This window comes from Argopecten irradians, chromosome 5 (assembly GCF_041381155.1).
Source record: "Argopecten irradians isolate NY chromosome 5, Ai_NY, whole genome shotgun sequence".
NCBI lineage: Eukaryota > Metazoa > Mollusca > Bivalvia > Pectinida > Pectinidae > Argopecten > Argopecten irradians.
In genome coordinates, this window is record NC_091138.1 from 33,799,931 (window position 1) to 33,813,620 (window position 13,690).

Consider the following 13,690-nt stretch of genomic DNA (forward strand, 5'->3'; position numbering starts at 1 on the left):
CCAATGATACCGACCATTACAACTGAACACACACCAATGATACCGACCATTACAACTGAACACACACCAATGATAACGACCATTACAACTGAACAGACACCAATTATACCGACCATTACAACTGAACAGACACCAATTATACCGACCATTACAACTGAACAGACACCAATGATACCGACCATTACAACTGAACAGACACCAATGATACCGACCATTACAACTGAACACACACCAATGATAACGACCATTACAACTGAACACACACCAATGATAACGACCATTACAACTGAACAGACACCAATTATACCGACCATTACAACTGAACAGACACCAATGATACCGACCATTACAACTGAACAGACACCAATGATACCGACCATTACAACTGAACACACACCAATGATACCGACCATTACAACTGAACACACACCAATGATAACGACCATTACAACTGAACACACACCAATGATAACGACCATTACAACTGAACAGACGCCAATGATATCAACCATTACAACTGAACAGACACCAATGGTAACGACCATTACAACTGAACACACACCAATGATAACGACCATTACAACTGAACACACACCAATGATAACGACCATTACAACTGAACAGACACCAATGATAACGACCATTACAACTGAACAGACACCAATGATACCGACCATTACAACTGAACAGACACCAATGATAACGACCATTACAACTGAACACACACCAATGATACCGACCATTACAACTGAACACACACCAATGATAACGACCATTACAACTGAACAGACACCAATGATACCGACCATTACAACTGAACACACACCAATGATAACGACCATTACAACTGAACACACCAATGATAACGACCATTACAACTGAACAGACACCATGATAACGACCATTACAATGAACAACACATGATAACGACCATTACAATGAACAGACACCAATGATAACGACCATTACAACTGAACAGACACCAGTGATAACGACCATTACAACTGAACAGACACCAATGATAACGACCATTACAACTGAACAGACACCAATGATAACGACCATTACAACTGAACAGACACCAATGATAACGACCATTACAACTGAACAGACACCAATGATAACGACCATTACAACTGAACAGACACCAATGATAACGACCATTACAACTGAACAGACACCAGTGATAACGACCATTACAACTGAACAGACACCAGTGATAACGACCATTACAACTGAACAGACACCAATGATAACGACCATTACAACTGAACAGACACCAATGATAACGACCATTACAACTGAACAGACACCAATGATAACGACCATTACAACTGAACAGACACCAATGATAACGACCATTACAACTGAACAGACACCAATGATAACGACCATTACAACTGAACAGACACCAATGATAACGACCATTACAACTGAACAGACACCAATGATAACGACCATTACAACTGAACAGACACCAATGATAACGACCATTACAACTGAACAGACACCAATGATAACGACCATTACAACTGAACAGACACCAATGATAACGACCATTACAACTGAACAACACCAATGATAACGACCATTACAACTGAAACACACAATGATAACGACCATTACAACTGAACAGACACCAATGATAACGACCATTACAACTGAACAGACACCAATGATACGACCATTACAACTGAACAGACACCAATGATAACGAACATTACAACTGAACAGACACCAATGATAACGAACATTACAACTGAACAGACACCAATGATAACGACCATTACAACTGAACAGACACCAATGATAACGACCATTACAACTGAACAGACACCAATGATAACGACCATTACAACTGAACAGACACCAATGATAACGACCATTACAACTGAACAGACACCAATGATAACGACCATTACAACTGAACAGACACCAATGATAACGACCATTACAACGAACACACCAATGATAACGACATTACATAACAGACACCAATGATAACGACCATTACAACTAACAGACACCAATGATAACGAACATTACAACTAACAGACACCAATGATAACGACCATTACAACTGAACAGACACCAATGATAACGACCATTACAACTACACAGACACCAATGATAACGACCATTACAACTACACAGACACCAATGATAACGACCATTACAACTACACAGACACCAATGATAACGACCATTACAACTGAACAGACACCAATGATAACGACCATTACAACTGAACAGACACCAATGATAACGACCATTACAACTACACAGACACCAATGATAACGACCATTACAACTGAACAGACACCAATGATAACGACCATTACAACTGAACAGACACCAATGATAACGACCATTACAACTGAACAGACACCAATGATAACGACCATTACAACTGAACAGACACCAATGATAACGACCATTACAACTGAACAGACACCAATGATAACGACCATTACAACTACACAGACACCAATGATAACGACCATTACAACTACACAGACACCAATGATAACGACCATTACAACTGAACAGACACCAATGATAACGACCATTACAACTGAACAGACACCAATGATAACGACCATTACAACTACAACTGAACAGACACCAATGATAACGACCATTACAACTGAACAGACACCAATGATAACGACCATTACAACTGAACAGACACCAATGATAACGACCATTACAACTACACAGACACCAATGATAACGAACATTACAACTACACAGACACCAATGATAACGACCATTACAACTGAACAGACACCAATGATAACGAACATTACAACTACACAGACACCAATGATAACGACCATTACAACTACACAGACACCAATGATAACGACCATTACAACTACACAGACACCAATGATAACGACCATTACAACTGAACAGACACCAATGATAACGACCATTACAACTAACAGACACCAATGATAACGACCATTACAACTGAACAGACACCAATGATAACGACCATTACAACTGAACAGACACCAATGATAACGACCATTACAACTGAACAGACACCAATGATAACGACCATTACAACTGAACAGACACCAATGATAACGACCATTACAACTACACAGACACCAATGATAACGACCATTACAACTGAACAACACCAATGATAACGACCATTACAACTGAACAACACCAAATAACGACCATTACAACTGAACAGACACCAATGATAACGACCATTACAACTGAACAGACACCAATGATAACGACCATTACAACTGAACAGACACCAATGATAACGACCATTACAACTGAACAGACACCAATGATAACGACCATTACAACTGAACAGACACCAATGATAACGACCATTACAACTGAACAGACACCAATGATAACGACCATTACAACTGAACAGACACCAATGATAACGACCATTACAACTGAACACACACCAATGATAACGACCATTACAACTGAACAGACACCAATGATAACGACCATTACAACTGAACAGACACCAATGATAACGACCATTACAACTGAACAGACACCAATGATAACGACCATTACAACTGAACAGACACCAATGATAACGACCATTACAACTGAACAGACACCAATGATAACGACCATTACAACTGAACAGACACCAATGATAACGACCATTACAACTGAACAGACACCAATGATAACGACCATTACAACTGAACAGACACCAATGATAACGACCATTACAACTGAACAGACACCAATGATAACGACCATTACAACTGAACAGACACCAATGATAACGACCATTACAACTGAACAGACACCAATGATAACGACCATTACAACTGAACAGACACCAATGATAACGACCATTACAACTGAACAGACACCAATGATAACGACCATTACAACTGAACAGACACCATGATAACGACCATTACAACTGAACAGACACCAATGATAACGACCATTACAACTGAACAGACACCAATGATAACGACCATTACAACTGAACAGACACCAATGATAACGACCATTACAACTGAACAGACACCAATGATAACGACCATTACAACTGAACAGACACCAATGATAACGACCATTACAACTGAACAGACACCAATGATACGACCATTACAACTGAACAGACACCAATGATACCGACCATTACAACTGAACAGACACCAATGATAACGACCATTACAACTGAACAGACACCAATGATAACGACCATTACAACTGAACAGACACCAATGATAACGACCATTACAACTGAACAGACACCAATGATAACGACCATTACAACTGAACAGACACCAATGATACGACCATTACAACTGAACAGACACCAATGTACGACCATTACAACTGAACAGACACCAATGATACGACCATTACAACTGAACAGACACCAATGATAACGACCATTACAACTGAACAGACACCAATGATAACGACCATTACAACTGAACAGACACCAATGATAACGACCATTACAACTGAACAGACACCAATGATATCACGACCATTACAACTGAACAGACACCAATGATAACGACCATTACAACTGAACAGACACCAATGGTAACGACCATTGCAACTGAACAGACACCAATGGTAACGACCATTACAACTGAACAGACACCAATGATAACGACCATTACAACTAACAGACACCAATGATACACCATTACAACTGAACAGACACCAATGATAACGACCATTACAACTGAACAGACACCAATGATAACGACCATTACAACTGAACAGACACCAATGATAACGACCATTACAACTGAACACAACACACCAATGATAACGACCATTACAACTGAACAGACACCAATGATAACGACCATTACAACTGAACAGACACCAATGATAACGACCATTACAACTGAACAGACACCAATGTACATTACAATAACGACCATTACATACAACTGAACAGACACCAATGATAACGACCATTACAACTGAACAGACACCAATGATAACGACCATTACAACTGAACAGACACCAATGATAACGACCATTACAACTGAACAGACACCAATGATAACGACCATTACAACTGAACAGACACCAATGATAACGACCATTACAACTGAACAGACACCAATGATAACGACCATTACAACTGAACAGACACCAATGATAACGACCATTACAACTGAACAGACACCAATGGTAACGACCACTACAACTGAACAGACACCAATGATACCGACCATTACAACTGAACAGACACCAATTATAACGACCATTACAACTGAACAGACACCAGTGATAACGACCATTACAACTGAACAGACACCAGTGATAACGACCATTACAACTGAACACACACCAATGATAACGACCATTACAAATGAACACACACCAATGATAACGACCATTACAACTGAACAGACGCCAATGATAACGACCATTACAACTGAACAGACACCAATGGTAACGACCATTACAACTGAACAGACACCAATGATACCGACCATTACAACTGAACACACACCAATGATACCGACCATTACAACTACACAGACACCAATGATAACGACCATTACAACTGAACAGACACCAATGATAACGACCATTACAACTACACAGACACCAATGATAACGACCATTACAACTGAACAGACACCAATGGTAGCGACCATTACAACTGAACAGACACCAATGATACCGACCATTACAACTGAACAGACACCAATGATAACGACCATTACAACTGAACAGACACCAATGGTAACGACCATTACAACTGAACAGACACCAATGATACCGACCATTACAACTGAACAGACACCAATGATACCGACCATTACAACTGAACAGACACCAATGATAACAACCATTACAACTGAACAGACACCAATGATAACGACCATTACAACTGAACAGACACCAATGATAACGACCATTACAACTGAACAGACACCAATGGTACCGACCATTACAACTGAATAGACACCAATGGTAACGACCATTACAACTGAACAGACACCAATGATACCGACCATTACAACTGAACAGACACCAATGGTAATGACTATTACAACTACACAGACACCAATGATAACGACCATTACAACTGAACAGACACCAATGGTACTGACCATTACAATTGAACAGACACCAATGATAACGACCATTACAACTGAACAGACACCAATGGTAACGACCATTACAACTGAACAGACACCAATGATACCGACCATTACAACTGAACAGACACCAATGGTAACGACCATTACAACTGAACAGACACCAATGATACCGACCATTACAACTGATCAGACACCAATGATACCGACCATTACAACTACACAGACACCAATGGTAACGACCATTACAACTGAACAGACACCAATGATACCGACCATTACAACTGAACAGACACTAATGATACCGACCATTACAACTGAACAGACACCAATGATACCGACCATTACAACTACACAGACACCAATTATAACGACCATTACAACTGAACAGACACCAATGGTACCGACCATAACAACTGAACAGACACCAATGATAACGACCATTACAACTGAACAGACACCAATGGTAACGACCATTACAACTGAACAGACACCAATGGTAACGACCATTACAACTGAACAGACACCAATGATACCGACCATTACAACTGAACAGACACCAATGATAACGACCATTACAACTGAACAGACACCAATGATACCGACCATTACAACTGAACAGACACCAATGATAACGACCATTGCAACTGAACAGACACCAATGATACCGACCTGTACAGTTACCGTTACGTTTTAATGTTTAGCATACAAATAACTATACAAGAAAGAACATTTTATTAACTTTGTCTTTTAATGCATTGTTATCATTTTACCATACATGAAATTAGCCCAAAAAGTCGTGAAATCTACCGAAATCTCAAACGATAGATCACTGAACACTAACGTTGTGAAACAATCCTGAATTATTTTGTTTCTCGTGTCCTATTTCACATCGATGAGTAATTATTGTTGTCTGTTTGGGGATTTTCGTCCACTTTTTCCGCGATATGTACGAGGTCCGTCCGTCTGTCCAAAAGGAGGGGAAATGTTGTCTGTCTTTGTACAGGAGACGGGAAGTCACTCCGGTCAAGGAACGGCGTGCCCCGGGGAGTCGCCGCAAATAACGCTCCGACGGTCTGACGTTTTAGTAAGGACGCGTTTATTACTTTCTGCATATTTTCGATTCCTTTCTTTCCTGGAAATAAAGGAAATCAAGTTTTGATTATTTCGGTAACTGTAACCCTGAAATATAGAGGTTGGGGGTATATTTAAGACGATGGTTGTTAAATCCTACATCTACATGTTATTTACATTGCAAATAGCATGATATAGGGATGTTTTACATATTTATGCGTTTTAAATGATTTCTGATCCAAATATATGTCACTTATTCTTGATTAACTAAATGGTTTAAGGAAAGTGAAATTGCTAACAAGTCGGCGAGGTTTTGAAAATTTACCGCCATTTACGCAAACTACATGTTTAGTCAGATAATACAGTAATGTACCTTAAATTGGCATCGCCATATAACTTAATGACAACCAACTTAATACGTCATATGTATACTCGACATTCTATTACCTTTTCTGATTGACTTGTTGCTGACGTCACTCCGCTCAGAAGTTAGCTGTTTAAAAATAGGCGACGGAGCAGGTGGGGGCGGTGGTGCTCGTGCCGTCGGTCTAAATGACGTAGACAACTGGTCTTGAACTAATCCGTAAAGCTGATGTAAATAATTCTTACTTTTGTCTATTTTCCCGTCGCTGTACGGAGTGGAATAAGAGTCGACCTCATCGCCGTCACTAGATACATTACCGGCGGTACTCAGTGACGGACTCACTGTCAAGATGGACGGTGGGATGGATATTTTTGGCGCGAACTTCATACAGTACTTCACCACATCTTCCGTCTCCCCACCAGAGTTGTAGATGGAAAGGACTTCTGAATCCTCGCTTTCTGAACATTCGGTATCCGACTCGGAGTCGAAGTTTGACGGAAGTTGTAATTTCGTCATTTTGTCATTGACCATACTGCTCCTTTGACCAGGGCGTAACATTCGTGATCTCTCAGATGTGACCGGAAGTGTTGATCTATTAATTTTCTGTCTATTTCTCATGGTTTGTACCGCCCATTTCTCAGCTCTGTTAAAATCGTCCGGGTATCTCATTCCAAGTCCAACTTTTGCTTTACCGTTTCGGATTAAAATGCTCGCACAGACATCGTGGTTGAGCTTCATTGCCAACATGAGAGGAGATGTGCCATAGAAATCCTGTGTGTCTACTGAGAGGTCGTACTTCAGGAGTACCTCAACCATGGACTTTACTGTTGATGCACTTCCGGAAGCGACTGCGTGAAACAGTGGCGTCTGTCCGTTCACATCCGGTTGGTTCAAATCCAATTCGCCGTCACTGTGGTCCAGAAGTTGTTCGACGTTGACGTCACGGCCGTATAGACATGCCCACGCGAGCGCGTTACGCCCAACGACATCAGTCTTGCTGACTGTTGCACCATGTTTTAATAGTATACGGATAATTGCATCCCGGCTTCCGTCCATCGCGACAAAAATAGATCTAATGAGTGGTGTCTGTCCACATTCATCCGCACAATCCACGTTACATGAACTTGAGTCCAGTAAAAGACGCACCTGTCTCGATCGTCCAGCCGTTACGGCCTTCAGTAGGGCAACTGAAGCCATCGTTAACTCGCTTTTGGTCCAAATCCAAATAGACGAAAAAGCAAAACGGCTTCTATTTCAATAAGGCGAGATACTAAATGTTTAAGTCATTATCGCGTTTATCATTCAAATCGTTCGCAAGATAGTTTTGAAAGGTAAAATGTTTTGCAGCACAAACCTGACCTATCTCTCAGGTAACCAATGTTCCAACTTATTTCTGGTGTTGCTCATCAAAAAAAAACCTATTAAATCACACTTTGTAGACTGGCACGTCCTCTCCTGTATAATAATCTCTTGTGGATATTCAATATAAGTTGGTTTAAGTAAAAATACTTGATAAAAACCTCAAAAATCTTTGTTCCTGCGTTTTACGTACAAGTCGTTATCGCTCTTAGCTCCAAATGACCATAACAATCTCTGTAACTATCGATGGCTGGACGTTCTGTTTCTCACAAGTTTTCTCAATTAAGTGTATGGAGATTTTATTTGACGTACATGAATGTTCATTCGCCCAATCGTCTATAGGAAATCTATTGACCACTGGTCCGCCATTTATCACGAGTTATGTCGGCCAGTCTGAAACTCTCGATGACCAATAGAGCAAGGGTGTAAATAACTTGACCAACCAATGTAAGTACATATTTACGTAACACGTATGACATATGGCAAAGAAGTGATTCGAACAGTGTGGACGAAAGATTGTCGAATTTTCGAGGTGATCTGCCCCTTTGTCAAAAAACAAGAAGAAAAAATAAAAGTTGAGGACGGTCACGGACGTGCACAAAAACATAAACAATGAGCACATATAGAACATACAGATAAACTAAAGGGACAATATCTATGCGTATTGTCTGAATAATCCCTTCGGTCAGTCGCTATCGCCGAAGGCTTATTTAGTTTATCTATAGAAAGACATATCAAAATGGTGTGTAGTCAAAATTAGTTTTGAATTAGAAAAATGTGTTAAATGTGTACAACGCTAGGCGTATCAAACAGAGAAGGTGTCGGTCTGTTTCTTTAACGCAAAAGTTTGTATTTATCTCGGTAGGATTATGAATTGTGTGGGGCCGAACGACACCAATAAACCACAGGAGTTTGACGTTCTGTCAATATATATAGTATAGTATACATATATAAAAATACCCCTATATACTATATAAATAGGGGTATTTTTTATATATGTATACTAGACTATATGTATTGACAAAACGTCAAACTCCTTTGAATAAACACACATGCACACACACAAAACGGAATTAACTTTAGCAACTAGCTTTGAAATTAACCATATTCTTTGGATTTCATTGATGAAATCATGGAAGAAATTTTATGAAACCTGCTGAATGTTTCTACATTATTTATATGTGTCGTAATAACAAATCAACCGAACTGTGGTCCATTTTAACTCGCCTCTCAATGAGAGGTGGCTTATGGAATCTCCCTGGCGTCGGCGTTGGTTAAGGTTTTAGTGCAAGTGTTGAAATTCTGTAATCCATAACAATTGATTTATGTATTAATTATAGGTTAGCGGTGTGATTTGTATGAATATTCGTTTTAAGAAGGAATACTGGGTTCCAGATTTTCAAGATGCCCAGTGGGCCGAAATTACCAGGTAAACATTTCCGTAACAAGTGACATTAATCTCTCCATCAATAAAAAAATTTATAGTATTGTAAACGTTGCGTTTTGTATGAAAAATCATTTTAGGGGAAAAATGCAGAATTTTGAGAATTACAAGAGGTCGAAAGTTCCCGTTAAGGTTGGTGCAAGTTGTGAAATGCACTGATAATCGTCGGCTACCCACGTAATTAGCTTACTCTAGTTTAGACACTGGGTTTCCGCGGGGGGCAACTGACAACAATAGTTGTATTGGGTATGGACAAACATTTTTTAAAAGGATGGGAAATAATAATTTTGAGAAATCCAATACACCGAAGCACTTACTGTTTGTACTTTACTTTTCCTTTACAACTGGTATTGGTTTCTGTCTTAATAAAAGATTACCTAGTACGTATATATCTTACCATATATATGTGTTTACATTAATGGCTTTCCAAGAAAGTAAACTAGATGTTTTAACTACAAAAGAAAAGCTAGTTCGTGGAAGAACTTGATCGAACAGATAAAATATCGATTTTATCTTTCAAATATCAAAATAAATGAGTCGTTGGATCATGTCTGTGTCTGTGAGTATGGGATCAATTCAAACTCATTGCTTTAAATTTTCCATTTGCGTATAGTAACATCCCTGCTTCGCAAATATCCATGGATCTAAATAAATTATATCCTGACAGGGGAAGATTTGGGGGATAATGCTGAAACGAATACTAATTAAATGTACCCTAGATCACTATATTGGATATTAAAACTGTTCCATTCATTCAAATTGAGAATTGAATTCATAACACTCACGCGATAGTGTTTGAATATTTAAGTCGACGATCATTTTGCCAACCCATGAAAATGTCAAGATATTGTCAATAACAATCATTCATTTTTAACGTAACCTTATATCAATATAATTTAGTGGTTTTTTCTGATATTCTTAATTTTATATGTACGTTCGCTCCGCTTACAAATATTAAAAAGTTCGTTGAATCCCCTTTACATATTTAAATTGTCGTTAACTTGACCAGAAAGTCTGGGAAATGTGAACATTAATAGACTATTTAAATGGTTCTCTTTTTACATCAGGAGACTGTTTAGATTCCACGTAAGTCTTACATAGGATTTGTTTTCGTTTATATTGTTAACGGATTTAGCATGACGAAATATTGTGGCGATTTTGTTTGTAGCCATGCATGCCTAGACAAGTTTTAAATCAATCACTTGCGGTGCTTTCTAATAACAATTTATCCTGTGTTCCAGACATCAAGATTATTTCGATAATTCTTAAGATGAGATTATACGTTTGTCAGTTGTTAATTAATGGTGAAATATTGCTAATTTACATTGATCAATATCAGAAATACAAACTATGTATATTTGTTTCTATAAATGTTATTTATAATTTCCAGTTATGTACAGAGATTTCTTTTTAAAGTTACCAAGTTTTAAAGAAACTTATACATTCAGTGTACATGGATATATCCACAAATCATGAGTTGGCTATTTTTTGTACATGTATGTATACAGTATACATGTATTCCCAATGAAACATTAAGAATTGCATCATCATTCGGCAGTATTTTGTATTTTACATGATAATTACACATGAGTTTCGTGATCGCTTATAAGCAATCTCGCACATAATTATACATGTACACTCTAATTGTTCCCTATATACATGTATAGTGCATGTGAAAAGATCATTATTGGTGACTTATTCCTCTATAAAAGATAAATTAATAATTCTTTTCACATTATTGATAAAAATGGGTGTGCGTATATTTTTTGAGTTAATTAGATTACCCCCTTTGAACCCCATAAATCATGCAGTATTGGGGATATCCATTGGAAATCCTTTTGGAGGGTAACTCCGTTTCGTCCAATCAAAATTCGTGTTACAAATTACACGTTTGGTAGTGACGTCATAACCAATATCTTAACAGCTGGCTGATCGGCATAGAAAACATAACCTTTCCGACGTAAGTATGTAATTTGTGTACTTTTTTCGAATCTTTGTGCAAAATTAATATATCGAGCAAGCCATCTAGTAACCGTCTGTATGTCATCATTACGTAATAACCTTCTATTCTGTTTACTTGCAGGAGCGAGAAGCGAACATTTCAATAGTCGCCATCTTCTGCCTCAACCCTCGAGGACACCTTCTTATATTCGCTGTTTGTCGTTTCATGGCAAGGTGTTTACTACGAACTACGAGAAGAATAGACAGAATTATGTCTTATTTATCTGAAAGTTAACCGTACTGGCAGACTTTCTGTTCACTTCGTCGATATTTTCTTACCTGACTTACACATATCCCAGGGGAGGTCATTGGCACTTTCTTGACAAGGTCAATACAGAGGAGTGTTTATGTGCTGAAATCAGAGGTGCTTTTGAAAAGCCAGGCTGGATCGTCGGATATTTTCAACTTTGTGCCATAATTTTAGACATTTCTACATAAAAAGGACGTGATGTATCGCGTGAAGACTATATGTTGTGGCCTTGCAAGGCCTGCAACATCTGCGAAAGTTCTGCAATATTGTAGACCCTGTTCACAGGCAAAACTATCTTCAGAGTCAAAGGACAGTCAATTGAGCCGAGGTCCGACTGCTCGTAAATATGCGACCAAGGCTACAGCAGAACCATTCCTCAATGGCACCTCATCCGCTTATGTTGAGGAAATGTATAATTCATGGCTTAAAGATGCTAATAGCGTCCACAAGGTATAACCATATTGATACATGTGTGACACAATGGTTTTGTACTAATTTTACCTAACACACTAGATAATACCTTTGATATACACAGCTGTCTCCCAACATTTTTGCATTTTGCACTAGTTTTTTTGAGGTGATGGTTAAATGATAGATAGAAAATTGTTTATTCTTTATTATCTAACCTTTCATGACATCCTTATAAATTTATAATGTACACAAAACTTTTGGACATCCGTAACCATCATTAACAACTTTCACATTTTATTTCACAATGCTATTACACATGTTCCATCATATCTCATATACCGGTAAGATAGAACATGTGTAAAAAGCTGTTTTACTACACATTCCACTTTACTTTTTTACATAAAAATATGTTGGCCAAGTAAAACTAAAAATAAAAGTGCATTTTTAACTTAGAACCTTCAAAACCTCACTGACTTCAAATGCACGTGAGACTGAAACAAAGCATTTTTTTTTTCAGGTTGATTATTGATAATACACATGTGCTTTATATAGCATCCTTTGAGTTGATAATTGAGTTGAGACAAATAGGTATATAAAATATTAAAGGTTCTGATTTCTGAAATCTGGGCCAGGTAATGCACAGGTGTCATAAACTGTTAACAATATAGTGATAGGTTTGTTTGTTTGATTC

General features: G+C 38.3%; 2 protein-coding genes across 4 annotated transcripts in view; one reads left to right on the top strand and one right to left on the bottom strand.

Moving 5' to 3' along the window:
• Nucleotides 1–6,850: 6,850 nt before the first annotated feature.
• Nucleotides 6,851–8,766, bottom strand: LOC138324544 (uncharacterized). The gene is made up of 2 exons (XM_069269597.1): nucleotides 7,618–8,766; nucleotides 6,851–7,231 (listed from the first exon to the last, which is right to left on the bottom strand). Exons 1-2 carry the CDS (start codon nucleotides 8,729–8,731, stop codon nucleotides 6,984–6,986), a joined length of 1,362 nt encoding a protein of 453 aa, XP_069125698.1. The 5' UTR covers nucleotides 8,732–8,766; the 3' UTR covers nucleotides 6,851–6,983.
• Nucleotides 8,767–12,170: 3,404 nt separating this feature from the next.
• LOC138323614 (2-oxoglutarate dehydrogenase complex component E1-like) overlaps nucleotides 12,171–13,690 on the top strand; it is a 38,431-nt gene continuing 36,911 nt past the window's right edge. For 2 of the 3 annotated variants that reach the window (XM_069268339.1, XM_069268337.1), the window contains exons 1-2: nucleotides 12,171–12,297; nucleotides 12,421–13,038. In XM_069268339.1, coding sequence (XP_069124440.1) covers nucleotides 12,787–13,038 — 252 coding nt within the window. In that variant the 5' untranslated portion in view covers nucleotides 12,171–12,297; nucleotides 12,421–12,786. Of the gene's footprint in view, nucleotides 12,302–12,420; nucleotides 13,039–13,690 lie in introns of all 3 variants that reach the window. The other variant, XM_069268338.1, reaches the window with a different exon arrangement.

What these genes read in the sequence shown, in the direction of transcription:
- LOC138324544 (XM_069269597.1), bottom strand. Translation starts at nt 8,731, where the DNA reads ATGGCTTCAGTTGCCCTACTGAAGGCCGTAACGGCTGGACGATCGAGA. An exon ending in CAACAAGTCAATCAGAAAAG is followed by an intron (nt 7,232 to 7,617) that starts GTAATAGAATGT and finishes CTTTATTTCCAG; the next exon opens with GAAAGAAAGGAATCGAAAAT.